General features: G+C 40.9%; 1 protein-coding gene across 3 annotated transcripts in view; it reads left to right on the top strand.

Moving 5' to 3' along the window:
• akap6 (A kinase (PRKA) anchor protein 6) overlaps positions 1–25,355 on the top strand; it is a 179,291-nt gene that overhangs the window by 40,489 nt on the left and 113,447 nt on the right. For all 3 annotated transcript variants that reach the window (XM_032548280.1, XM_032548279.1, XM_032548278.1), the window contains exon 11: positions 10,002–10,124. In XM_032548280.1, coding sequence (XP_032404171.1) covers positions 10,002–10,124 — 123 coding nt within the window. The remainder of the gene's footprint in view (positions 1–10,001; positions 10,125–25,355) is intronic.

Below are 25,355 nucleotides of genomic sequence, written 5' to 3'. Positions count from 1 at the left end.
ATCTGCACTGCACCAAAAGTGCAAAAAAAATAAATTAGTCAAAATATTTGCAATTTGTGCATGAAATATACCAGGAATGATACATGCAAAACAATAAAAAAAACCCATAAAATCATATTATAATCTTTGATAATGTGGAATGATTCAAAACTCTGATGGCGGTCGGGCAGAAGCTGTCATGGAACCTTACTGTTCTGCATGACAGGCTGTGGTGTCTTCTGCCAGAGGCTAGACGAAAGAACAGTCCATGACGACGGTGAGTGGGGGCTCTGCCGATACTTGTTGCCCTCACAGGTAGCGTTGTTTTGCCAGGTTCCCAATAGGTGGCAGCGTGATCCCAATCATTTTTTTCAGCTGACCTCACCACTCTGCTCAGTGCCTTCCTCTCTGAGGCGCTGCTGCTCTCATGCTGCCGGTAAGCACATTGTCAATGGTGCCTCCGAAGAAGGTAGTAAGGATCGATGGGCTGAGGTGAGCTCTCAGGTGAGAGTGTCATGAACCTGATGACCCCCTGATGTGCAGGTTGTTGTCCACAGCAGTGTTGTGGATGTAGAGTGGGATGTGCACATGCCGTTTCCTCCTGAAGTCCATCACCAGTTCTTTGGTTTTTCCCACATTCAGAACCAGGTTGAGGCTGCTGCACCATTCTAAAAGTCTCAACTCCTCTCTGTGGTATTCTCCTCACCGTCCTGGTTCAGACCCACCACTGCTGGACACATCCCTTCTGTATGTCACACTCCTCCTTTCAAATTTCATTCTGTGATTTTTTTATCCCTCCCCCCCCAAAAGGCACATACATGATAAGCAAAGGTATAATCCCTCATTGGTCCCTCTCATCAGTTTAATGTTTGCTGGTGTTACCTGTTCATAGAGGATGAGTGGAGGACACAAGAGCAAGCACACACACATTAATGTGAATTTTTTTTAAAAACACCCATAGTTGCTTATAATCACTGAACTTGGCAACTATGCTTAACATCCCATCACCCTGACTCAGACTGCAAAGCCATATTAGATTGCCTGTAGAGGGAGATGAAATATACAACCAACTGTATTCTAGATCAGAAAATACTGGGATAGCTTACTCCTCTCTCTGTGTGTGTGTGTAATATAAAATATTTTTTTTCCAAAATTCTTACCCTTTTTCTTTTTAGAAATGTTATCTTGACCTTGACTTTGTCATTATTTGTCTAAAAGTCTAAACCAAGACTATATTTTGGTCACGTATTTCCTTAGTCTTCCAGACAGGGACCGGATGTATTTGTAGATGGAAAACCACAGTTTATTTTGCGCTGTATGAGACATTATACCTGATGGGTTTTAATATTCACTAAGAACCAAAAACAATGCATAGGCTGGGAGGGAAAAAAACAATCCATCAGTTAGCTAAGTGTCCTATGCATCGTGTGATTACATGGTATGGGCTGTCTGTGCGAGCATTAATGGCCTCAGTGTGAGGTGTCTGTGTATTTGGAGACTCTGTGGCATGCCAGTCTATCTGTGAACAGTGGGAGACAGACACACAACAGACTTACATCAACAATCATCTGATTGGCCCAGCAGGGGGAGTAGAGATGCACAATGACAGGAGAGAGGGTAGCAAAATAAGAATGTGCCAGAGGACAGTGATGAAGGGGGATGTTGTTCACATGTCCTGTGAGACTTGAAAAGTAAGGAAAACACTCTGAAAGAGCTAGCATACTCAGAGACTAATAGGTTTGTTTGTAGAGAAGTGGTTATGTTCTAAATATTTGAATTTACATTTAAAAGTTATTGAGTTTTCAATAAAATAACTTTGACTTGTTGCTGCATAACGTTTGTGCCTGGTGGCATTGATATCAAAACCTTATTTCAATGATTGTTAAATGAAACAGCTGCTAGTAAATTAATTTGTTTCAGCTGTTTGCTGGAACAGAGCAGAGTTTAGATGGAAGCCAAAAACTTCAAAACAAAAACAATAAAAACGCATACATAAATGACATACATAAAAATGATCACTCAAATTGATTGAAAGACAAAAGTCCAATTGTTTTATAAATGGATCCAGTTTTCTTTCCTTCCTTCCTCCCTTCCTTCATTCTCTAATCTACTGCAATGCATGAACATGTTCTCATGGATCAAATGAAATATTACCATTTCTTCAATTTAGGTTATTTAATGAATTTCTAATCACCCCCCCCCCCCCGCCGCCGCCGCCCCCCGAGTCCTTTACTTCCATCCCAGCAGTGTATGTCTGATATGACATGTTTTTGTCAGTCTAATAACTTAGCCTGTTGTGCGCATTAGCAGTCTCACCTAATCCTAACAAATTTTATCATTTCAGAATTTGAAATTTTGTCAGCTGCAGTTATCCCAAAACTCTCAGCTTTCCTTATTAAAAGAAAATTAGATTTGCCCTCAGCTACTCATAAATCTACAGCACAAGGACAAACAGCACACGTTCACCTGGTAGAGTTCAAGTTTATGCTAAGAAATGTAGGAGGCAATTCTATTATTCAGATGTTATTATATATATATATATATATATATATATATATATACATATATATACATATATATGTATATCTAGCTGGCTGGATAGCTCAATAGATAAGGCATCGGTATATCACCCGAGAGGGCAGGGTTCGAATCCAGTCTGGGTCCTTAGGCAAGACCCTTCAAGCTACTGCCTACCTCATACCATGAGAGACACAAAAATGCATAACATGCCGGCTCAGACGTCGCCCGGCCAAACAAGGTCTGCGTCAGGTGTTGGGGAACCAGAGCACCTTGATGACAAATGGGCTACTGGAACAAGATGGAAATGGGCGAGAGATGAAAATGTGGATCTGTTGGAATGCTACTACTCAAGTAACCCTAATCAGAGAGGTTACATGCAAAGACTGGAAAAGACGGTTAGAGGCTAAAATCAAGGTATCAAGGAGGGAAGTGAGCCAACTGTCAGAGCTCCACAAGGGTACAATGAAAAGACCAGTACCCAGAAAGTACAGGCAGATGCCCATACCTGAAGCACTCGAAACTGCCAAACAGAGGCTCCAAGCCTTGGCCAGCCGCCTAAAGAGATACACAAGGGAGAACGAATCCAGAAGGATTAACCGGCTCTTCTCCACTAAGGTGTACTCTCAATGGCAGGGTAATAACAACAGAGTAGACCCACCAAGGCTGGAGACTGAACAATACTGGAAAGGCATATGGGAAAGGGAGGCGTCCCACAACAGCAATGCACAGTGGTTGATCTCTCTACGAGAGGACCATAATAACCTCCCTGAGCAAGCCTTGGTAACCATCACTGTGACAGATGTCCAAGAAAGAGTCTCAGGTATGAAAAACTGGACAGCACCAGGGCCTGACATGATCCATGCCTACTGGCTAAAGAAACTCACTGCCCTCCATGAGGGCAGAAACTCTGCCCTCATGGAGGGCAGAGTTTCTGCCCTCCATGAGTTTCTGCCCATGGAGGGCAGAAACTCACTGCCCTCCATGAGCGACTGGCAGACCAAATGAACCAGCTGCTACAAAGTGGGACTCACCCTGAATGGTTAACTGAAGGGCGGACAATCCTAATCCAGAAGGATCCATCAAAGGGTCCAGTCCCACCCAACTACCGACCAATAACCTGCCTCTCCACAACATGGAAGCTCATGTCAGGCATCATAGCGGCCAAGATAAGCAAACACATGGATAAACACATGAGCCGGTGTAAATAGCAGAGGAGCCAAACACCAACTCCTCGTAGACCGCACAGTTGCCCGAGACTGCAAAACCCGACACACCAACCTGTGCATGGCTTGGATTGATTACAAGAAAGCCTATGACTCAATGCCGCATACTTGGATCATTGAATGCTTAGAGATGTATAACATCAACAGGACTCTGAGAGCCTTCATTGCAAACTCGATGAAGCTGTGGAAAACCACCCTTGAAGCCAACTGCAAACCACTTGCACAAGTGTCCATCAAATGTGGCATATACCAAGGAGATGCTCTGTCCCCGCTACTGTTCTGCATAGGCCTGAACCCCCTCAGCCAAATTATCAACAAGACTGGCTACGGATACCGACTCAAAAATGGGGCCAACATCAGCCACCTTCTCTACATGGATGACATCAAGCTGTATGCCAAGAGTGAGCGAGACATCGACTCACTGATCCACACCACCAGGATCTACAGCACGGACATTGGGATGTCATTCGGACTAGAGAAGTGTGGTCGGCTGATCACAAAGAGGGGGAAGGTCATCCGCACAGAAGGGGTCTCACTCCCAGAAGGAACAATAGCAGACATAGAGGACAGTTACAAGTACCTAGGTATACCACAAGCAAATGGCAACCTCGATGAGGTCACAAGGAAAGGAGCCACAGCTAAATACCTCCAACGAATAAGGCAAGTCCTGAGAAGCCAGCTCAATGGCAAGAACAAAATCCGCGCAATAAACAGCTATGCCCTGCCAGTAATCAGATACCCTGCTGGAATAATTAGCTGGCCAAAGGAGGAGATAAAAGCCACTGATATTAAGACTAGAAAACTACTAACAATGCATGGAGGATTCCATCCCAAATCCAGCACCCTGAGACTGTACACGAGCCGCAAGGAAGGAGGCAGAGGACTAGTGAGTGTGAGAACCACAATCCAGGACGAAACAACTAAGATCCATAAATACATCAGGGACAAAGCCTCAACAGACAATGTGCTCAGTGAATATCTCAGACAACAGGGAACGGAGGTTGAGGTGCCAGAGATACCATCATGGCAGGACAAGCCCCTACATGGGATGTACCACCAGCAAATAACCCAAGTGGCTGATATCAGTAAATCCTACCAATGGCTGGAAAAAGCTGGACTCAAGGACAGCACAGAGGCCCTCATCCTGGCCGCCCAGGAACAGGCCCTAAACACCAGAGCAATAGAGGCCCAGATATACCACACCAGACAAGACCCAAGGTGTAGGTTGTGCAAGGAGGCCCCTGAGACAGTCCAGCACATAACAGCAGGGTGCAAGATACTGGCAGGGAAAGCGTACATGGAACGACATAACCAAGTTGCAGGCATAGTGTACAGAAACATCTGTGCAGAATATGGACTGGAAACCCCGAGATCAAAGTGGGAAACACCCCCAAAGGTGGCGGAGAACGCCAGAGCTAAGATCCTGTGGGACTTCCAGATCCAGACAGACAAAATGGTAATGGCGAACCAACCAGACATTGTCGTAGTGGATAAACAACAGAGGAAAGCCGTTGTGATAGATGTAGCAATACCAAGTGACTGCAACATCAGGAAAAAGGAGCACGAGAAACTAGAGAAATACCAGGGCCTCAGGGAGGAACTGGAGAGGGCCTGGAAGGTGAAGACCACAGTGGTGCCTGTGGTCATCGGGGCCCTCGGGGCAGTCACCCCCAAACTGGACCAATGGCTACAACAGATCCCAGGAACAACATCAGACATCTCAGTCCAGAAATGTGCAGTCCTTGGCACAGCCAAGATACTGCGCAGAACCCTCAAGCTCCCAGGCCTCTGGTAGAGGACCCGAGCTCAGAGGATAAGAACCACCCGCGGTGGGTGAGAAGGGAATTTTTTATTTTTTTTTTTATATATATATAAAGAAATGTTGAATCAACCAATCACATGTCAGCAACTCAATGCATTTAGGCATGTAGACATGGCCAAGACAATATGCTGCAGTTCAACCGAGCATCAGAATGGGGAAGAAAGGTAATTTAAGTGATTCTGAACAAAACAATTTTGAACCAACAACAACGGTTGTTGGGTTGGGCTGAGTATTTCAGATTCAAATTAAACTGAATTTGTAAAAATAGTCATCAGCTTCTGATGACTATTTGGCTCTCGCTCCAGTGTATTCTTTTTTTCCCAGCTTTATGTAATTTGAGTGAAACACTTGTTGCTCTTTATGCCCTTAGTTGTATAGGAATAATACTTCTATCCTCCCTCATTTTGTACAGACTAACAGATTATCTTTGTATAGCAGTTCCATTTCTTCATATTGTTTATGCTTTATACTCTGGGAGCATAAATATAATGTCGGCTGCTTTTGAAATATTAATAATTGATCGTATTATCCCTACTGCTCTAAACATTTTCAGTCAGGACTTTGAGTCCAGATCTATAGACTTCATCCTTCAGAAAGCTCAGTCAGCTGAACAGTAATTATCCAGAGGTGAAGAGATGAACGGCGTGAGGAAGAGAAGGAGAAGAATATCAGAATGGTTATCCAGGCGGCAGAGGATCAGATCAGGCATTCCAGCTCCCAGTAGGCCTTTCTGCCCCTCCAGGGCCAGACTGGTTTGGAAACATCAAAGCATCTGTAAGCAGCCCAGTGCATGCTGGTCGATATCCAAACCAGCGAAGGCTCTCTTTGCCGTTTTTCTCTCTCACATCCTCATCCTCTCTCTTCTCATCTTCCCTTAACCTTCCTTTTTAACACATTCACTCTTCTTTCCAATTTTCTTTTTACATTATTGCTCATTTCTTCTTTCGTCTTCTTTTTTCTGTAATTTATCTTTCCTTATTTCACCTTATTTTATTGTATTTTACTCTAATGCGTTAAAATGTATTTAATATTTTAATTTCCTTTTTTCTTCTTTTCTACCTGGTCTGAAAGGTAGTTTCAGACCATCTTAGATTATCTTAGATCTAGAATCAAGCACATTAAAAATGTGCAAGGTCAACAATTAGTCTGTAAGGAGTGCAGAAATTTCAGAAATCATTAACTGAAACCCAGACATCTTCATTTGATTAGTATTTTAAACTGATCAATAACCTATATTTATATCATTTATAGTGAGAAAAATAGAGAGAAATATGGTAAACATAGGCTCTGTCCAGTGTTACTCGACAGTGAGACACTTTTCTGATATCACAGGGTTTACAAAGCTGCAGGAGGAGCTGCCACTAATTTTATGTTTTGATCTATATACTGTATAATTAGATTAGTTGTGAGTACCAGCTCACAACTAAATTATTCAGAAATAAAATGAACTGAAAGTCAAAGCAGAAAATGATGATTTTCATTTTGGTACATATTCAACTGAGGAGCAGATTAAGACAAAATTCAAACTCCTTCTTCCTGGAGCTTAAGTCACCTACCAGGAAATCTTTGTTCTTCTTTACGTTTTGGATAAAATCTAAAATGTTGCAATTACAAAATGTCCCTCCAGATGCAGATGATTACTTCTGAAAATCTATCATGATATTTTTGCAAAAGTTTAAAATTATTTACTTTCATGTTTTAGACTACCACCGTTATCTCCTTGAATCTCATCAGTACAAAGAATCATCATCAACATAAACATAAAACATAATCTATAAACATGAAAAATGAAACTGGGTACAAAAACGTTTTGTGTAATTAAATTGTTTCCCGTAACAGTTCTAAGGACTATACAATGACAGTATAGGAGTAGTGCCAGTAAAAAGTAATGTTTCATAGGACACCTTCAAAGATTAAAGAAGAAATGAAGTACAGAACATCAGTGTAGTCAAAACGGATATCTTTGTAATCATATTCTCCAGATGTCTGATTTCTTTCACCACATACCTGAACAGCTCATTAGCTTTCATTTCAGTGACTTCTTCAGTCGTTCTAAAGGTTAAATATTTCTGTTTGGAGCTGCATTACAGTCATCCTTCCCCTCCTGAACAGACCTTCTCATCAACATTAGGACATTTTGCTCAAGTTCAAAGCAACAAAGAAGATCTCTTTGTTGCTGGCAGATACTCATTATCACTCAGAAACAATATCTTTTTCACAGTCTGACTGTGGTGGTATTTTCATGTTGTCCTGCTGGTTGTTTTTGCTCATTAGAACAAAACAAAACTGCGTAGAGTAATGAGAAACTTTATAACATAACAGTGTTTCTACGAAGACTTGCAGACTGAAAGTTTTGTCTTTTATTAAAAGCCTTTGATTTTCCTCCTGACTATGTCTTCAAAAAAAACACCTTCAAACTCCCTCCTATAGTAAATTAATCCTTTATTCCCATTTTAGTGTTTTTCTCCCCTTTAACCTCCTCAGTGGCCCATTCAAGGATGAAGATATAAACACATACTTATTTCTTCTTCCTTTAAGCCATATTCTCTACCCCTCTTTATGACTGAAGTTGCTTCAATGGGGGAAATCAATATTGTATCAGTTTCTATTCTTCTGATCCCCAACTGAATCTTGAATCTTCCAGCAGGAATCCAAAAGAAAAAAAAAAAATCTAAATTAGTGACTTTTCTATGTATAAACCCTGATTTTTGCCTTTAATCATTTGTTCTGGTAGTAAGTTATGGCTCTAGTCCTTCATGAGTGCTCTTTGTGGCCAGCAGATGGCAATAACACTCCACTAAGCACCAAGCCCCTTTTCTTCCTCTCAATCAGTTTTCACATCTTCACGTTGTTTTTTTTCTGTGTTCTCCTGTGAAGGGCAACCTGCCATACTTGTTCTAACTCTCTGTATCTTTTTATGTCTTTTTTTTATCTCTATCTACATTTTTCTTATTTTTATTCCAATATCCTCTCCTTTTTAATGTTTTCTCTTCTCTTCTCTTCTCTTCTCTTCTCTTCTCACCTCTCCTAGGTATTTTTCTTTCTTGGTTTCATATTTCATATTCTTTATTCCTCTTCATTACTATTTCATTAGCTCTAGAGGATTCTGTCAGGGTCTTCTTGAACACAGTCACCAGAGATGGGGGGCAAACTGCTGCTCAGCTGCCTCCATGAATTAGGTGTGTGTTGGGTTTGGGAAAGGAAGATGACTGATAATAATAATTATAGTAAAAAAAGAAGATACTAATGTTGTCATCTTCCTAAAATAATGGTATGTCAGTTTTTTGCCAAAGTGATATATATTTTTTTGCAAAAATAACTTTTGATAAAAAAAAATGACTTAAGCTATTATTTTAGGAAGGTGTCAATATGCAGCTACTTGCATAGTTTTTTCCTGTATTTTACATCAATATATGGTTTATGAGTCATATCAAAAAAATCTATAAGCAACACTACTTTTAGACAGTGGTGGTTTCTGATCTGGGCAACTGCCCAGTGGGACATCCAATGTCCCCATTGGAATGAGGTGTGTGTGTGTGGGAGGGAGTTGAAGGGTGGGAGGTTGTGGTGCTTACTGTCTTGCCCAAAGGCACATCAACATGTGGCAGATGAGGGAACCTGGAACTCAGCCTGTGACCTTTGCTTGCAAGTCCAATACTTTTCAAACTCATCCACCACATGTGTACTACACTGAACAAGGACCACAGGAAGCAGAGGAGAGAGTCATCCCAGGAGGTCAGAATGAGAATTAAAGAACAGCATGTTAAATGTAATGCAATAAATTTCCAGGAAACTTGATGCTCCTCTGACTGGAGGTGCACAGATTATTCAGAAGTTTAAGGTCCTCCAGCACGTCCCTGGGTGTAGAGGGGAAAATTGATGACAAATTAAAGAGAAGGAAAATGTGAATGGTAATTTTTTTTGGAGAACAACCTCCAAAGAAATTGAAGGTCAACTCCAAAGTCAAGGTAAATCAATGTCAGATCCCACCATTCATCATTGTTTGAGCCAAAGTGGACTACAGGGCAGATGACCAAGAAGGAAAGCAAAGCATAAAAATGTTAGACTGTAATTTTCCACAGTACATACTGACATGTCACAACTCTCCTGGGAGAATGTTGTTTGGATAGTTGAGACAAAACGAGCTTTTTAGCAAGGCACATCAGCTCTATGCTCACAGACACAAAAGCAGACCAAGAGAAGTAAGAGAAGTGCTGTTCTTCAACGATTCTGATGAACCACATTTAAAAAGCAATATTTCATTTTGATTGTTTTTTTTAGAACACATTTATTCATTATTACTTTTTTTTGTTATAAGTTCTTCCAGTGGCCATTGTGGGCTTCTAGTTCAGTATCAGAGGGGTGCCAACAATTTGGATCCCATGTGTGTTACTACTAGTTTTGTAGGATATTTCACATTAAATTCTCTCATTAATAATCTGTGTCTCTGTCTCCAGTGTTTTGTGCAGAAGTTGGACGGATTCATCTCATGGCTACAGGAGGCACTAGACAGCACTGAAAACTGGATGCAGCCCAGGCAGGACTTGGACAGCCTTAGGGTTTACTTGGACACTCACCTGGTAAGCAAACATGCTAGTGTGTTGGTGTGTGTTTTTCTCATTAGTGTACATGCCACGATAGGATAATATTTTATTTCACTTCTCTCTTACTTTAAGTCATGAGAACGAGCAAATCTCCCTGTCTTCTAAAATCCTTGTCATGTCAAATCACCCTCCACACTTAAATACAAAGGTAACTCGTTTGATCACAGGAACAGCTGTTCATGCATATCTTGCACAGATTTATACACACTACATACATGGTTTACATGGGCTGCATCTTGATGTGACAAATCCAAGCTTTCCGTCTGGCTGGCAGGAGAGGCCTATACTCTGTATTACAGCACAGTGTTGTAATGGAAATGTACCAGAGAACTGAATGTCAAAAATACAACAGTTGTAAATACACTAAATTGCCAAAAATATTCACTCACCTGCCTTGACTCACATATGAGCTTAAGTGACATCCAATTCCTAATCCATATGGTTCAATATGACTTTGGTCCACCCTTTGCAGCTAGAACAGCTTCAACTCTTCTGGGAAGGCTGTCCACAAGGTTTAGGAGTGTGTTCATGTGAAGACCAGTCAAGTTCATCCACCCCAGACTCTCCATCCATGTCTTTATGGACCTTGCTTTGTGCACTGTTGCACAGTCATGTTGGAAGAGGAAGGGTCCAGCTCCAAACTGTTCCCACAAAGTTGGAAGCATGGAATTGTCCAAAATGTCTTGGTATGCTGAAGCATTCAGAGTTCCTTTCTCTGGAACTAAGGGGCCAGCTCAGCTCCTGAAAAACAACCATAAACCATGATCCCTCCTTCACTAAACTTTACACTTGGCACAATACAGTTAGTCAAGTACCGTTCTCCTGGCAACCAACAAACCCAGACTCGTCCATCAAATTGCCAGATGGAAAAGCGCAATTCATCACTCCAGAGAACTCACCTGCACTGCTCTCATAAAAAGTTGTGTCATTTGAACATGTTGAAGCCATAGCTCTTTTGTAAATGACCAACTATAATTTCTCCAAAGTGCAGCATATGTATAAAACATTGCTGTCTCCTCAGATGAAAGCTGAATTAATTTCAGTTTTATTCATTTTGTTAGTACACATACTATAAGAACTGACTCATGCTCTAGCACATCGAATGCATGGTGCTCTCAAGATAATAAGAAAATAAAATATGTATTTCAATGTATTTAGAGGCTAAGCCAGAGAGACTGAGCTCAGTAATGGCTGTAGGAATGAAAGAAACCTGACGCCTGGTTCTGATCTTAGCATCCTAAAGGGGTGGCTAGATGAAAGAAGATCGAACTCTCTTTAGAGCGGATGATCAGGACAGTTAAGAACAAGAATTATGAATATAATCTCATGCAACGGTTTACATCCATCGCCACCATGATTTTTAATGATTTATCACATGAACTAGCTTATTCACAGGTGATTTTAATTTATTATTTAATGGAAACAGCATTTGCAGAGTTATGTTTTTTTTGACATTAGCAGAATATGAATAAAGATTTGTGCACATTTGCAAAGGAAACACAGTCATAGTGTCTGTTAGAGCTGTTGAAGCCTTTGGATCTAGTGTGCTGCCTGATTCTCAATACAGCCATGTTTTATAATAGTCAGAAGTCTGTTTAATATTAAGGTTAACTTAATGAGGAAGCCCTACACTATATCAGAACTACCCATTTTAAAACATCTGTATGCAGAGAACTGGGTCACCGTGGAGTCCAAGAGTCTTGATAAAATGTCTGGTTTTAATTGACAAAATGGTATTTAAAATATCTGCTCATCTTTAAATAAACTAGCTAAGATTTTTCCTGAACAGTAATTATTAGCAAGATCTTCACACAGCTTACAGGTTTAGCTAGTTAAAGCTATAGCCTCACAGAAAACTCGATCCAGGCAAGGTTTAAACGAATGACAAAAATAATCTAGGTTTTGTTGAGCACATGAGCCCAAATCTAAAATGAGATCAATGACTTTTAATGTGAAAAGCAATTGAAAAGCACAAAGTGCTACATACATCTACATACAAGACAGTATGGCTTTATTTAAGCTTTAGGCTAAACTTTGAATATCTAAATCTCCCTCCTGGACTTGTTGCCCCAGTGGCCCTGAATGGACTGTGCAGATATAACAATCTTAAAAATAAAAAGTTAGTATCAAAAACAGCAACAAAAAACTGTAAACGGGCAAAAAGCATTTTAAAATCTATCTCTTGTGTTTTCCTGTTTGTGTTATTTTGCTGGTTTGTTTACATATGTTGACTCGGTTGTAGGTGCCAGCAGCGTTACTGTTTGTGGTGGTTTGCTTCAATTAGAATTCTTGGTTTTTAATTGGCATGTCTGGTAAATAAAGCAAAAGAGGATGAAAAAGCATTGCTAATAGGACTTTGAACTGCTTCACTCTTGATACCATATTAGCCAACTGACTTGATGTCTGAGTGTGTTTTTGTGTTGATAGTCACACTTGCACTTTGTAGTTATTAGCTGGATGAATAATTGCATGTATTTTGTTGATTACAGCAGAGTAAAGTCAGGATTTCTTCCTCGTCTTTTTTCTCTTTAGATCTGTTGCTTTTTCATCTCCTTTTCCCTCACATGTATTATATTGTGCAGCAATGATCCAGTTTGACTATTAGTAACTATTAACGTGTCCAACAGCATTTATTACCACATTTTAGATTTTTAAATCAACATCAGCCATACATATTATAATCTGCTTGAATTGACCTCTATCCATCAGCCATTCTGGACTACCTGCTTATACATTCCCGTGTTTATACACAGGAATGTGTTTTAAGACAAAGGTATATTTGGGAAATTGTTTTGTACTCAAATTAAGTGAGATTAAGATACAATTTTTAATTGTAAAAACATCATGGTCATGTAATCTGTTTAAGAAGCAGACAAGATTGTCTGCAATCTGTCACTTGAGTATCAGAAATGGACATCAGAAAATATCCTATTCATAAGAGGAAAAGGTAGAACTGAAGACTTAATACAAATTGGTTTCATTGAAATATAGACAAATTATTAGATTATAAATTAATAATTAATAAGTAAAAAATATATTCACACAAGCCATTGAGCAAATGGATCGGATAAATTTTGCCCCCAAACAACACTTTCTAAAACAATAATATCAGATAAAAGCACCACTTTGCTGATCTAAAGATTTATCTCTCCCTCCAGCCATTTTCCTTGAAAATGACGCTGTGATTGTTGCTAATGATTCAGTTTTGCCACAAATTCAGCTGAACACTCAGAGCATTTGTTGCAGTTTGACACTTGTGCAATTCAGTTCAAATTGTGCAAAATGCCAAGTTTAGCGACGAGGTGCAGCAATCAGGGGTTAGTGCATCAAAACCATTTCAAGTCGAATGTATGGCATCAAATTTACGCCGAAACTTGAAAGGACCAGGATCCCCTTGAATTTAGCCATGGTTAACATTGTGCAACAGATATAGCCCATACCATTAGCTGTCAGGGTGCCATCTCTCATATGTGCACCATTTTATGAATACATCAATTAATGAAATGAATAATTTCTCAGGACACCACTGGAAAAAAGGGACTAAGTAAAAATGACAGTTCCAAGGCTTTTGGCCTTTGTGGGTCAGTCTGTAATGATTGATGCCTTTAGTGTGGATTAACTCATTCTAACCTCAGTACAGCCAGATAAACATGTATTAAAATGTTCATAATTCACCATCAAAACATTCTCCATGTGCCCATCAGGTAGTTAAAGAAAATCCATGGCATGAGGTTTAAAATATGGTTTTAAAGTTCAGCCTTTGACCTTGTTCAGTTTAAAAATGACTACTGCTTCCTTATTCACTCCAGAATGTGGTGACTTTGAAATTCTTTAGACTTTCTCTTAAAGGGGAAAAAGGTTTGCAGAAGTCATAATTCATCCTTTCAGCCTAATTATTTACATTACACAATGTACTTTGTATTACACAAGTATTACTTCTGTCTCTGTATTGCTTGGTCACATACATCATTACACACACACACACAACGATTGCGTGGCTGTCTTTGTGGGGACTTTCCATTGACTTCCATTCATTTCTACAGCCTAAACTCAATCCACACCGTAGTCCTAAATCTAACCCCTGACCCCAAAGCAGCAAAGCAGGAGATGCGTATGTTTGTCGGGACCAACCTTTGGTTGCATCTCCTAGGCAACAGTGGATGGAGTGGAGGTGCTCTCTCAGTTGAATATTTGGCCCAGCTGGCATATGTAGGAGGGCGTGTGTTTGTGTGTGTGACATACTGTATGTGTATCTATATGTGTATGTTAGTGGTTGTGGAGCAAATAAGTGTAGGTTTTTCCAGAACCCTGGGGAGATCAGTGAGGGAAGAGGATGCTAGAATGCACACAGTCCTGTACACCCGCACACACACTGCTCTTTTTAAAGCGCTCAGAGATTGCAGCCAATGAAAGGCCTATTGATTGGGTCTGATGGGCGAACCAAGCCTTTGAATCCCATTAGAGACAACATACTACTGGTGGCCACATGAGGGGAGAGGCATGAGAAAGATGTCTTTATATATGTGGATATATGTAAGTATGTGTGTATATGTATGCATACACAGTATACTGGATAAATCAAAATGCAGGTTGCTTGCAAAATTTCATCTTTAGTGGCTCATATACTGTACAGTAAGTGGGAAAAGTATAGTCCTGGAACGTCTTATCTTAATCATTAAATACAGTATAGTTTGATTGTGATGCCAATGACTAAAACAAGTTGTGTAAATATGAAGAATGTGTTTTTTTTTCTTTTGCTCTTTTTTTTATTCTGTGAATATCTCACAAGTTTAAATGACATTTGAAAGCAAATAGAAAATTGGAAACATGCCAGACAGGTTCAGAGATAAAATGGTGAAGAATTTTAAAACTGGGATCAGGTTTGAGCCTCTCATGGAGCTCTGTTCAATACGTCATCTGAAAATGAAGAGGATGGCACCTCTACACACATCCTGAGAAATAGTTATCCGCCTAAACTGTAAAGCTGGGTAAGGAGACAATTAGAGAAGCAACCAATAGGCTAACGGTAACTCTTAAGGAGCTGTACACCTCAGGTGGGAGAATCTGTCGAAAGAAAATCATTTACACACTCCACAAATCTGGCATTTACAGGAAAATCAGAAGAAGAAACACCAAGGAGTAATAATTAAATGTTGCCACAAGCCATTTGATGGGAAACAACCTGAAAGGTGAAGTGGATAAAAAAAAAAGTCATGCCAGTCTTTCCTTTTTCTCTTAAGCAAATAAATTGTGATCTTTTCCTGTGGAATGTTTGATGACAAGAGAAAAAGAAAAGACTTGTAAAAAATGGCATGACAGAATTATTTTGTTTTCCCATGCGTCATTCATGACTTAAGCAAAAAAAAAAATCAATAAAAAAACAAGAAAACTTAAAGAAAACTTCTCTTAGTACTCTGTCTGTAAAAAATTAAATAAATATACATTTTTATAGTTAAAAATAGTTGGTAGGAAAACACAGTTGGTGAAATTCTGCACCTCATATTTTTTATGCTCACCTTGAGAAAAAAACTTCCACAAGTAAAAAAACAAAGAAAAAAAGAAATGGCATCCATGGATAAAGACAATCCAGTCAGAAGAGACGAAACGACAACTAACCTGATCTAGGAAACTCCAAAATTTGCCAGTTCAGCCTTTGTGTTCTAAAAGTCATAAGTTCCACTTTATTTTAACAACAATGGAAAATGTATTTTAAAATCAGTTCACTGCCAGCTTAACCTGTCTGTGCAAGACCATGTGGTTAATGATGATCATCTCACTGTTTCATGTTTCACATAAACTCTCTAAAAGAAAAACTGATATGTTCAAAATAAGTGGTGAATTATTGCTCATCTACTGTATATTTCTGAAGTGTTGCCAAAATAGAAAATAAATTAAGTGAAAAAAACTGAACAGAAAACAATGTCCTTAAAACTGTGACATAAACTTAATTACACATTTTAAGAACAATTCCCTCATATTTATCACTGGTAAAATTAAAACTTCCCAGCAAATATGTCCAAAGAGTTTTTGTATACTTTGAGATTTTTGTATTGATATCGATAACAGTGTCCTGACTTGGACAAAAAGCCGAAATAATGATAGGAAAGTTTAACTAGCTTCATGTTAGACTCAATTAAGAACTTTTTCTAATAGAATAGAAGAAAAAAGGAATTTAAGTTGAGCAGGTACAGCAATAAATTGAGAAAAAGAAAGCCAAAGAGGTTTTGAAGAGTAATGAGGGCAACAAGTCAAATCGAGATGAAGTTATGAAGTTGGAGTGAGGGAGGTTAAATGACATGGACAAAGAAAAGACAAAACATGACAGAGGGGACAGGAAAGGAGAGCATTTCATTGCTTAACATAAAAGCTCTGAGGAGGAAAACGGAAAACAGATGATAGCCAAATGAAGAGAAAGAACAGTGGATCCTCAGGGAATGCCATCATCCTGCTGTAGCTCTCGCCTCCATATGAATGGAGACAATTTGATCACCATTATTACAAAGACTCTTTGATCAAATCATGTCTCATCAACTCAAAGCTGTCTGCTGTGTGTTTATCTGCCTCTGATCAGTTCAGCCCAATCAGCAATCTCAATGACAAACCTCAATGTCAGCTTGGTATCAGTGCTCTGCACCTCATACCACTGTGCTTATGCCAGTGCTGAAAACTTGGTATTATGGGTAATCTTCTGAGATTGTCCCACTATAGGCTGCAGGCTCATATGCTAATGCTAACAGGTGGTCTAATTACCCAGGCTTTGAAGCTGCTTAACTTACAACTAAGTGTATGTACTGTATGCTAATCAGAGCAGAACTTCAAACCATTAAGGCAAGAGCTGCTAATACATCCCTAAGTTTGTCTAACCCAAGGTGCTAGTTTGTTTTATACACGATTAAGTTACTCAAATTCATGAACAAGATTCACCACTGTCAGATCATCCATCCATCCATCCATCCATGCATCCATGCATCCATCCATTCATGCATATTGTTGTTGGGTCATGGAGGCTTAACAGTCACTGGGCAAGTGCTGTGGCACAAACTGTTGGATGTGACTGAGCCAAATGTTGTTTTCTTGGACCCACATTAATAAAGCCATGAATGTGTATCACTTATAGACTAAGTTGCAATAAGTTTTGTTTGTACTGTACTTGCAACCCAATTACTGCCCTGTGTGTTTCACATACACTTTGCTGGAAAAACTGGGATTATGTCTCTGCTCTTTCTTGTTCTGTAGCTTGCAGTAAATATCAAGTCAGAAAATTGAAAAACATTTAGATAAGCACGAACATCATCACCTGACATTTGGTCCAAAGATACTCAAGTTTTGTTTTTATTCAGCTGAAGAAAGTCATCATGCATGCAAGCATTAGTATGCATCTACTCAACATCTGAATGGGTTGATAGTCAACTGGTGACATTATAATGTGGAGCTGTGGTGATTTATTATAATGATGAGGTGAAAATGAAGACCTCAGAAAATTGTTTTAGAAAACGGCATTAAGCTGAAGAAAACAGCCATGCTTCTGATGAGGAAACTCTCCCATTTTTCAGATCTGAACTGCTCCATCTGTAACTCCACATTCTAACTTTTGAAATTTTCTGTGACAGAACATTGGAAAAAACTTTTCAGGGCCTTCAACTGAATGTCCAATTAAACAAATACTTTTATGTTTGCATTTAGAGTCAGTCTCTGCAAGTAAAAATAATGGGTTTTGCTGAAGACAGTAGAAATATTTGTATGTGTGTGCTTGATGAGCATCTTCTGCTAATGCCTTTCAGATGGCTGTTATATTTTCAGTTCAGTTCTGCATGTATTTGTTAAATATGAAGAACCCTATTTAACTTGAGGTTAACTAGGGTTTAACCCTGAGGTTCCCCACATAAGATGTTTGCCCTATGAAAAGTTACCTATTGACACAAAGAACTGCCTGACCCTCAAGTAAGACTCTAACGAGTCAAGTACTGAGCCCAGCCCAGTTCTCCAGTCACTTCCATAACATACCATGGTCCAAAGAATTAAATGCTGTATTCAGGTTCAGTAACGCCAGCATTCTGGTTCTTCCACAGTATATTTATATACTGTAGATGTCATTGGACATATTCACAATGGTGACCAGCGTTAAAAGTTAAGTTTAGCTCATTAAAATTCAATTCTGTTTAGTTAATCTCCATCACAATCTATACTCAAAGATTGTGCTGACCCAAAAGTTGAGTCTAACGTCAAGATGTTTGAGGAGAAAATAGAGCAGTTAGCATTCAAACCAGCATCTTCTAATAGTCTTTTGTGTAATTCATCAGTTTTGTATTTAACAATAAAAGCGAGAAATATGAAAACTGCTGTTTGTCTATCTCCTCTTTTCCCTGTCTGCAGCGCTGCATAAATTTGCTACAGTTTATCCTTCCATATGCAAACACAGACACATAGATTTCTAACACACACAGCCTCCTATTACCGCCTGCTGTCTAACGTGCATAAACGCTGAGCTGCTTTTCATGCCTTATCATCCTGTGATTGATAGTTGGCTTTTCTACTCTTATCGATTCCATGCTCTCCATATATTAAACGGAGGAAACTGAGCCAAATCGTTGGTGGAGGAAGGCGTTGAAATACGATTGCTCTCTGATAGCCTAGCTAATCTGCACAACCTAAATCCTTCCTAACAACCAGCCCTATCCCAGAGACACAGGCTGTCATGCTGTTTCTTCTGTAGCTTTGATGGATGTATTTTATGTTTATTAGCTGTGAGGTATTCATCAGCTTATCAGGAAATTAAGTAGGTCAGAGTGGCCCCTGTGAAATTACACTTTCAGCAGTGAGATTTAAGGTAATTTACAATCAGCAAAGAGTAAAGAATGAAGATACTTGTTTTTTATTTGGTTAATAGTTGTATAAATGTCTTGAATCTGAGAGGTGAAGAAGTCAGTAATGTTTTATGGGTTATCTGTTAATTCAACATGTAATGTGCAGTGTGGTTTCTATTTGCTTACACAAAGTAAAGACAGAAGAAATGTTGCGTTTTAATTAAAGCAGGTGTTTTCTAAGTACGAGAGCCCTAGCCCCCCTCAAAGAGCAAATCGAGAACCACCTCCTTCAAATTATATTATTGCTATTATTTCTATTTTTGCTGTTGCTGTACTTGAGGTTCCATTCATCTTTCACAGATCTTGTGGAGTTTACCTGCATTAGCTATGTGTTGCATCACATGTGATCTTCAGCTGCCTTGTTCTAAAATTATGAATTACTTTCTGATGGAAAAAAAAGAAGAAAAAAGAGACTTTACAGACATCTCTGTAAAGATGGCGGCGCCCTGTATGGCTGCGGCTGCATGGGCTTTCGACAACTTGCGAGTATTTGAGCAAAATACTCCACCTAAAACGCTACAAACTTTGCATCCACTCAGTAAGTTAGCATATGATAGCCAGCGTCTGCTGGAATTACGATCATCAAGTGATTTTGACTCATAAATACAACTACTCTGGAGTGTTTACGTGACCTCGGAGTGCTACGGAGGCAAGACCCAGAGGCCCACAGCGCAACGGACTCGCCTAGCAGCACTAGTCGGAGGAGGAGCAAGCGAAGGCGCACGCGCGGCTGTCGAAGTGGACTAACAGCTAAGCTAAACGCTAACCCCCACAGATTGCCGCTTCCGTCCATCTTCCTCTCCAACGTCCGCTCTCTGGACAACAAAATAGACCATCTGCAACTGGAACTGTCTTCAAAGAGAGAGTTGAGGAACTGCTGGCTCTCATTCTGACGGAGACATGGCTCAACACGTCCATACCGGACAACGTTGTTAGCCTGGAGGGGCTCGCTACATTCCGCGCAGACAGGAGCAGCGCTCTCAGCGGTAAAACCCGAGGAGGGGGGCTGTGTATTTACATCAACAACAACTGGTGTAAAAATGCCATGAATGTCACCAGTTACTGCTCTCTGGACATCGAGCTTCTGACTGTTAACTGCAGACCATTCTACCTGCCCAGGGAGTTTACTGTTGTTAGCATCACTGCTGTGTATGTGCCCCCCAGTGCTAACACTAAAGAGGCTATGAGTGTTCTCTACCGGACCATCAGTGAGTTGCAATCCTCACACACAGAGGGCGTTTTCATCATTGCTGGGGATTTTAACCAGGCCAACATGAAGACTGTTCTCCCTCACTTCAACCAGTATGTGGATTTTCCAACCAGGGGAGTGAATACTCTAGACTTGGCCTACACCAACGTCAAAGAAGCATTCAGAGCAGCCCCCCGCCCCCACCGTGGCTCTTCAGACCACCTATCTGTTATGCTAATTCCTGCATACAAGCCCCTGCTGATCAGAACAAAACCTACAGTGAAGCAGGTGAGGGTGTGGACTGAGGGGGCCATGGAGGCACTTCAGGACTGTTTTGAGTGCTCTGACTGGGAGATGTTCAAGGCAGCAGCCACTTACAACGACCAGATCAACATCGAGGAGTACGCCATGACTGTGTCAGCCTACATCAACAAGTGCACAGAGGACGTCAGCATCACTAAGAACATTATCACCCGGGCCAACCAACAACCCTGGATGACTAAGGAGGTACGGGAAATGCTAAAAGCACGGAACTCAACCTTCAAGTCTGGCGACAAGGAGGCACTGAGGACAGCGAGAGCCAACTTGAACCGTGCTATCAGGTTAGCAAAGTGAACCCACAGTCAGAAAATACAGGGGTTCTTCCACGACACCAGCAACACCAGGAATATGTGGCAAGGCATACGGGCGATCACAGATTACAATCCATCCTCCCCCCCAGTGGGCGAAGTTGATGCTGACTTTCTCAATGGACTCAATAACTTCTTTGGGAGGTTCGAGGCACTGAACAGTACTCCGGCAAAGAAAACTCTTCCCCACCAGGAAGAGGAGGCACTCTGCCTGGACACAGCCGATGTGTTGAAGACTCTGAAAAGAGTCAACCCACGGAAGGCCCCAGGCCCCGACAACATACCTGGGCGGGTGTTCAGGGAATGCGCAGGTCAGCTGGCTGGTGTCCTAACAGACATTTTTAACACCTCACTGGACCAAGCCACAGTGCCAGCCTGTCTCAAAACTGCCTCCATCATTCTAGTGCCAAAGAAACCTCAAGTCACCTCTTTCAATGATTACCGGCCTGTGGCACTGACTCCCATCATGATGAAGTGCTTTGAAAGGCTGGTAAAAGAACACATCGTCTCCAGACTCCCCTCCACATTCGACCCGTTCCAGTTTGCTTACCGCCGAAACCGCTCCACTGAGGACGCCATCTCCTCCGCCCTACACCTGAGCCTGGCTCACCTGGAGGAGAAGAACACTCATGTGCGGATGTTGTTCCTGGACTTCAGCTCAGCGTTCAACACAATCATCCCACAGCATCTGGCAGGAAAACTGGGACACCTGGGCTTCAGCACCCCTCTGCACAACTGGCTGCTAGACTTCCTCACCGACAGACCTCAGTCAGTCCGGATCGGACAACACACCTCCGATGTCATCACCCTCAGCACAGGCTCCCCTCAGGGCTGCGTCCTGAGCCCTCTGCTGTTCACTCTGATGACACACGACTGCGTCCCCAGGTTCGCCACCAACCACATCGTGAAGTTCGCGGACGACACAACGGTGGTGGGCCTCATCAGAGACGACAACGACCTGGACTACAGAGAGGAGGTGGAGCAGCTGGTGGACTGGTGCAGAGACAACAGCCTGATTCTGAACGTTGACAAGACGAAGGAGATGATCGTCGACTTCAGGAAGAACCGGCCCAGCCACGCTCCACTGCTCATCAACAGCTCGGCTGTGGAGGTGGTCAGCAGCACTAAATTCCTGGGGGTGCACATCACAAACGACCTCACCTGGACTGTGAACACCACGTCTCTGGTCAAGAGGGCACAGAAACGCTTGTATTTCCTGCGGAGGATGAAAAGAGCACACCTGCCCCCGCCCATCCTCAAGACGTTCTACAGAAGCACCATAGAGAGCATTCTGACCAGCTGCCTCTCTGTGTGGTGTGGAGGCTGCAGCGCCTCCGACTGGAAGAACGTGAGGAGAGTGGTGCGGACAGCAGAGAGGATCATCGGGGCCCCCCTTCCCTCCATTCAGGACATTTCATCCCAGCGCTGCGTGTCCCGAGGCCGAAACATCGTCAGTGACCCCTCACACCCCCACCATGGACTGTTCTCCCTGCTGCCCTCTGGAAAGAGGTTCCGCAGCATCCGGTGCAGGTCCACCAGGTTCCGAAACAGCTTTTTCCCACTTGCCATCAGACTGCTGAACTCTTAACTGGACTGCACTCAAAAACTGGTCTCCACTTCATACCCTGCACATGTACATAGCTAAATAACTTCTATTTTACTGTCATTCCTGCACTTTATATTTGTATTTATATTTTATATTGCATTTTATTTTATTCTGGAGTAACCTCATAACATTGGAACCTCAAAACATTGTTCTGAGCCATATGCAACGAAATTTCCTTCTGTATACACCCTGTGCATGCAAAATGACAATAAAGTCAGTCTAAGTCTAAGTCTAAGTCTAACTTCAAATCCAGCCTGTGAAAGTCCCAACTTTAAATAATCATGGCCATAATTTCTTTTTTTATTATTATTATCATCCAGCTATTAAAAATATCTGTTTTGTCTCTGATATAGGACATAAGCTTGGTGAAGTTGGCTAAATGTCCAATTACATTTTTTGTTTTCAGATCTACGTGCATAGAAGCACCACTCATGTTTTCTCCTTTTCCAATATTGTCTATTAAAATGTACTAATTTTAAAGAAATTAAAATGCATTTACATTTTATTAAAGTGTTACACCTCCTGTTCATATCACACAAAATAATATAACGTGATGGCTTTTTATAAATCTAGCCTCTTTATCTAGCCCAAAAATTAGTTAATATGCATCAATTAATGGAAAGATTGTCACAATTATCTCCTTCATGCATTTGCAAATAAACATTAATTATATAGTTGTGTGGTGATCAGACAAAAACAAACATGTGGGATTGTAAATTTAAAATGAAAACTAAGCTCTAAATGTTTCTATGTTGACCAGTTTTAGCCAGATTCTTCCAGCTTCTTGCTAGTTGCCTGGGTTTAAAGCACCCTGCTCCATTCATCTCCTCTGTTTATATCCTGCTCCATAAATATTGGCCGTGTGGGGGTGTGACCTTGTCATGTGTTGACTGATGCCATGGGCCATCTATCTCTCATCGAAGACGAAGGAATGTTTCAGGAAAAAATGTGGAGATGCACCGAAGCTGCATGCTGGCTTTTCTTTTTGCTTCTTCTGATCATGTTTTTTTAAAACAGGAGTCTCACATCCATGTGTTAAATATCTTAGAGCTTCTGTGTTCAATAAGAGTGAGAGAAAATAGGCACAAAGTCAGCCAGAATTTTAATCAAGCATTCTGACAAATAAAACATTCATTTTTAGAGCAGCTTCCAATACCTATGAAGAAACGTCATGTCTCTGGAGCAACAAGAACGACTTGATCTAGGAGTCTGGGAAACGGACAGCGGTCCTACTTCATCATGGGTGGAGGAATACTCTCTCAATTTCATGATACAATGCCTATAAAAAGTTTCACCTCCTTTGTTTCATCCTTTCAGTCAGGATGAAATCAGGGTCAATGTAACTTTATATTTTCAATAAAAATTTCAAAAATCCTTTAATGTGAAATTGAAAACAGATTTTGCAAACTAATACCAGCTAATTAAATTTTTAATAAGTAAACTAAATGACAGCATTAGATCAGCCTTTTAAAGTGACTGATCTAATTCAACAATAGTCAAGCTAACACAAGGCACAGAAAAGATCACTGAATATTAAGGAGATGTCCACAAAGAGAGCAACACCCCATCTACGGAGCTCTGGCAGCTTTTCCTCTCGGCCTCAGAAAGGATTAGCCACCATCACTTATTGTAAACAACTTTTACTAACTGCATGCAAAGTGCATAAGTCAGAAGCTGACACTAGTCAGTGATGGCATTAAAAATCCAACTTTATGGGGTTTCCACTAAACTCAAACAGAAATACTTTCAAACAAAGGTGTCAGTCATGTACTTTTACAGACAAAAACAGACAATAGTGGAGGTCAAGTTGTTTACATAGTATAACTTCTGCTTTTCAACAATAAAGTCTACTGAATACCTTAATTTTCTGGCCAATCAGAACTTTAAAATGGCTGACCTGCTGACCGACTTTGGCCAATAAGGATTTTTGTAACTGACACTCCAACAAAAATGCTAAGTTGGCAACAGTTGGGTGACTGGGCAAGTGCAGATGTGACCTGGTGAGCGGGTCTGTCAGTCAGTTCTCTCTCACAGCAGAGCAAAAGGGGACAGTGGCTGATATTCAGGCCTGATGTGGAGGAAGATGAGATCGGTTTGATGTGTATTGACCAATTTGCAATCACCCAGAATTAAAAAATCAGGGCAGATCTACTGGAGCACCCCTTACATCAATCTGTGGGCTAAAAATAGATTAAGATGACATATTTGTGATGCCATCTGCCAAAAAGACTGGCCTTCTCTAATGCTCCTCTGAGGGATCTGGAAGATAGCATGTCTCGGTACCCACTCCCCTGCAAATGAACCAATCAAAGGCTGACTTCAAGCCAGCGCCACCTGAATGGAACGGAGCTGAGCACTAAGCGCTAATGCAAACACCGGTTTGAATCTGTAAAATGGCTTCAAGTTGATGAGCAGTGGAACAGTGGCATAGCTTTGATTCTTGAGTCAGAGCCAGAAGCAGAAGTTGAGTCTCTTCCACTACCATCAGGAACACAGCAGCACTTTCTGAATGATAAGACTATGCTTCCACAGCCTCAGGAAGGGCTGAGTGGATCCGCTTGAGCTCTCACCTGCCTACGCCCTATGGTTGCTAGGTAACAGGGCAGTAATATTCATGAGGTTTTTGAAATGTCTCGTTTTCCAGACACCAAATGAACATATAGCCAAAGAAAGCTCAGATTTTCTAGAAGCAGTAAAGACCCAGATGGAAGTATAGAAACGTACAAAAACAGATCACACAGCTTATAGGTTACAGGTCCCCTTTAAAGAAAGTCATGAATGGAAAAACTAAAGCATTTCTTTCATTTAGGCTTCGACAATCACACCTAAAGCACCTCATTTATTTATTAGCCGATTCAGATTGATGTTTTTATTTTGTGCTTTCTTTTGATGTACTCATAGAATGTAGTCTTAGGAGAA

The sequence above is a fragment of the Xiphophorus hellerii genome, chromosome 19, assembly GCF_003331165.1.
Source record: "Xiphophorus hellerii strain 12219 chromosome 19, Xiphophorus_hellerii-4.1, whole genome shotgun sequence".
NCBI classification, from domain to species: Eukaryota; Metazoa; Chordata; class Actinopteri; order Cyprinodontiformes; family Poeciliidae; genus Xiphophorus; species Xiphophorus hellerii.
This window is presented reverse-complemented; position numbering and strand designations above follow the sequence as displayed.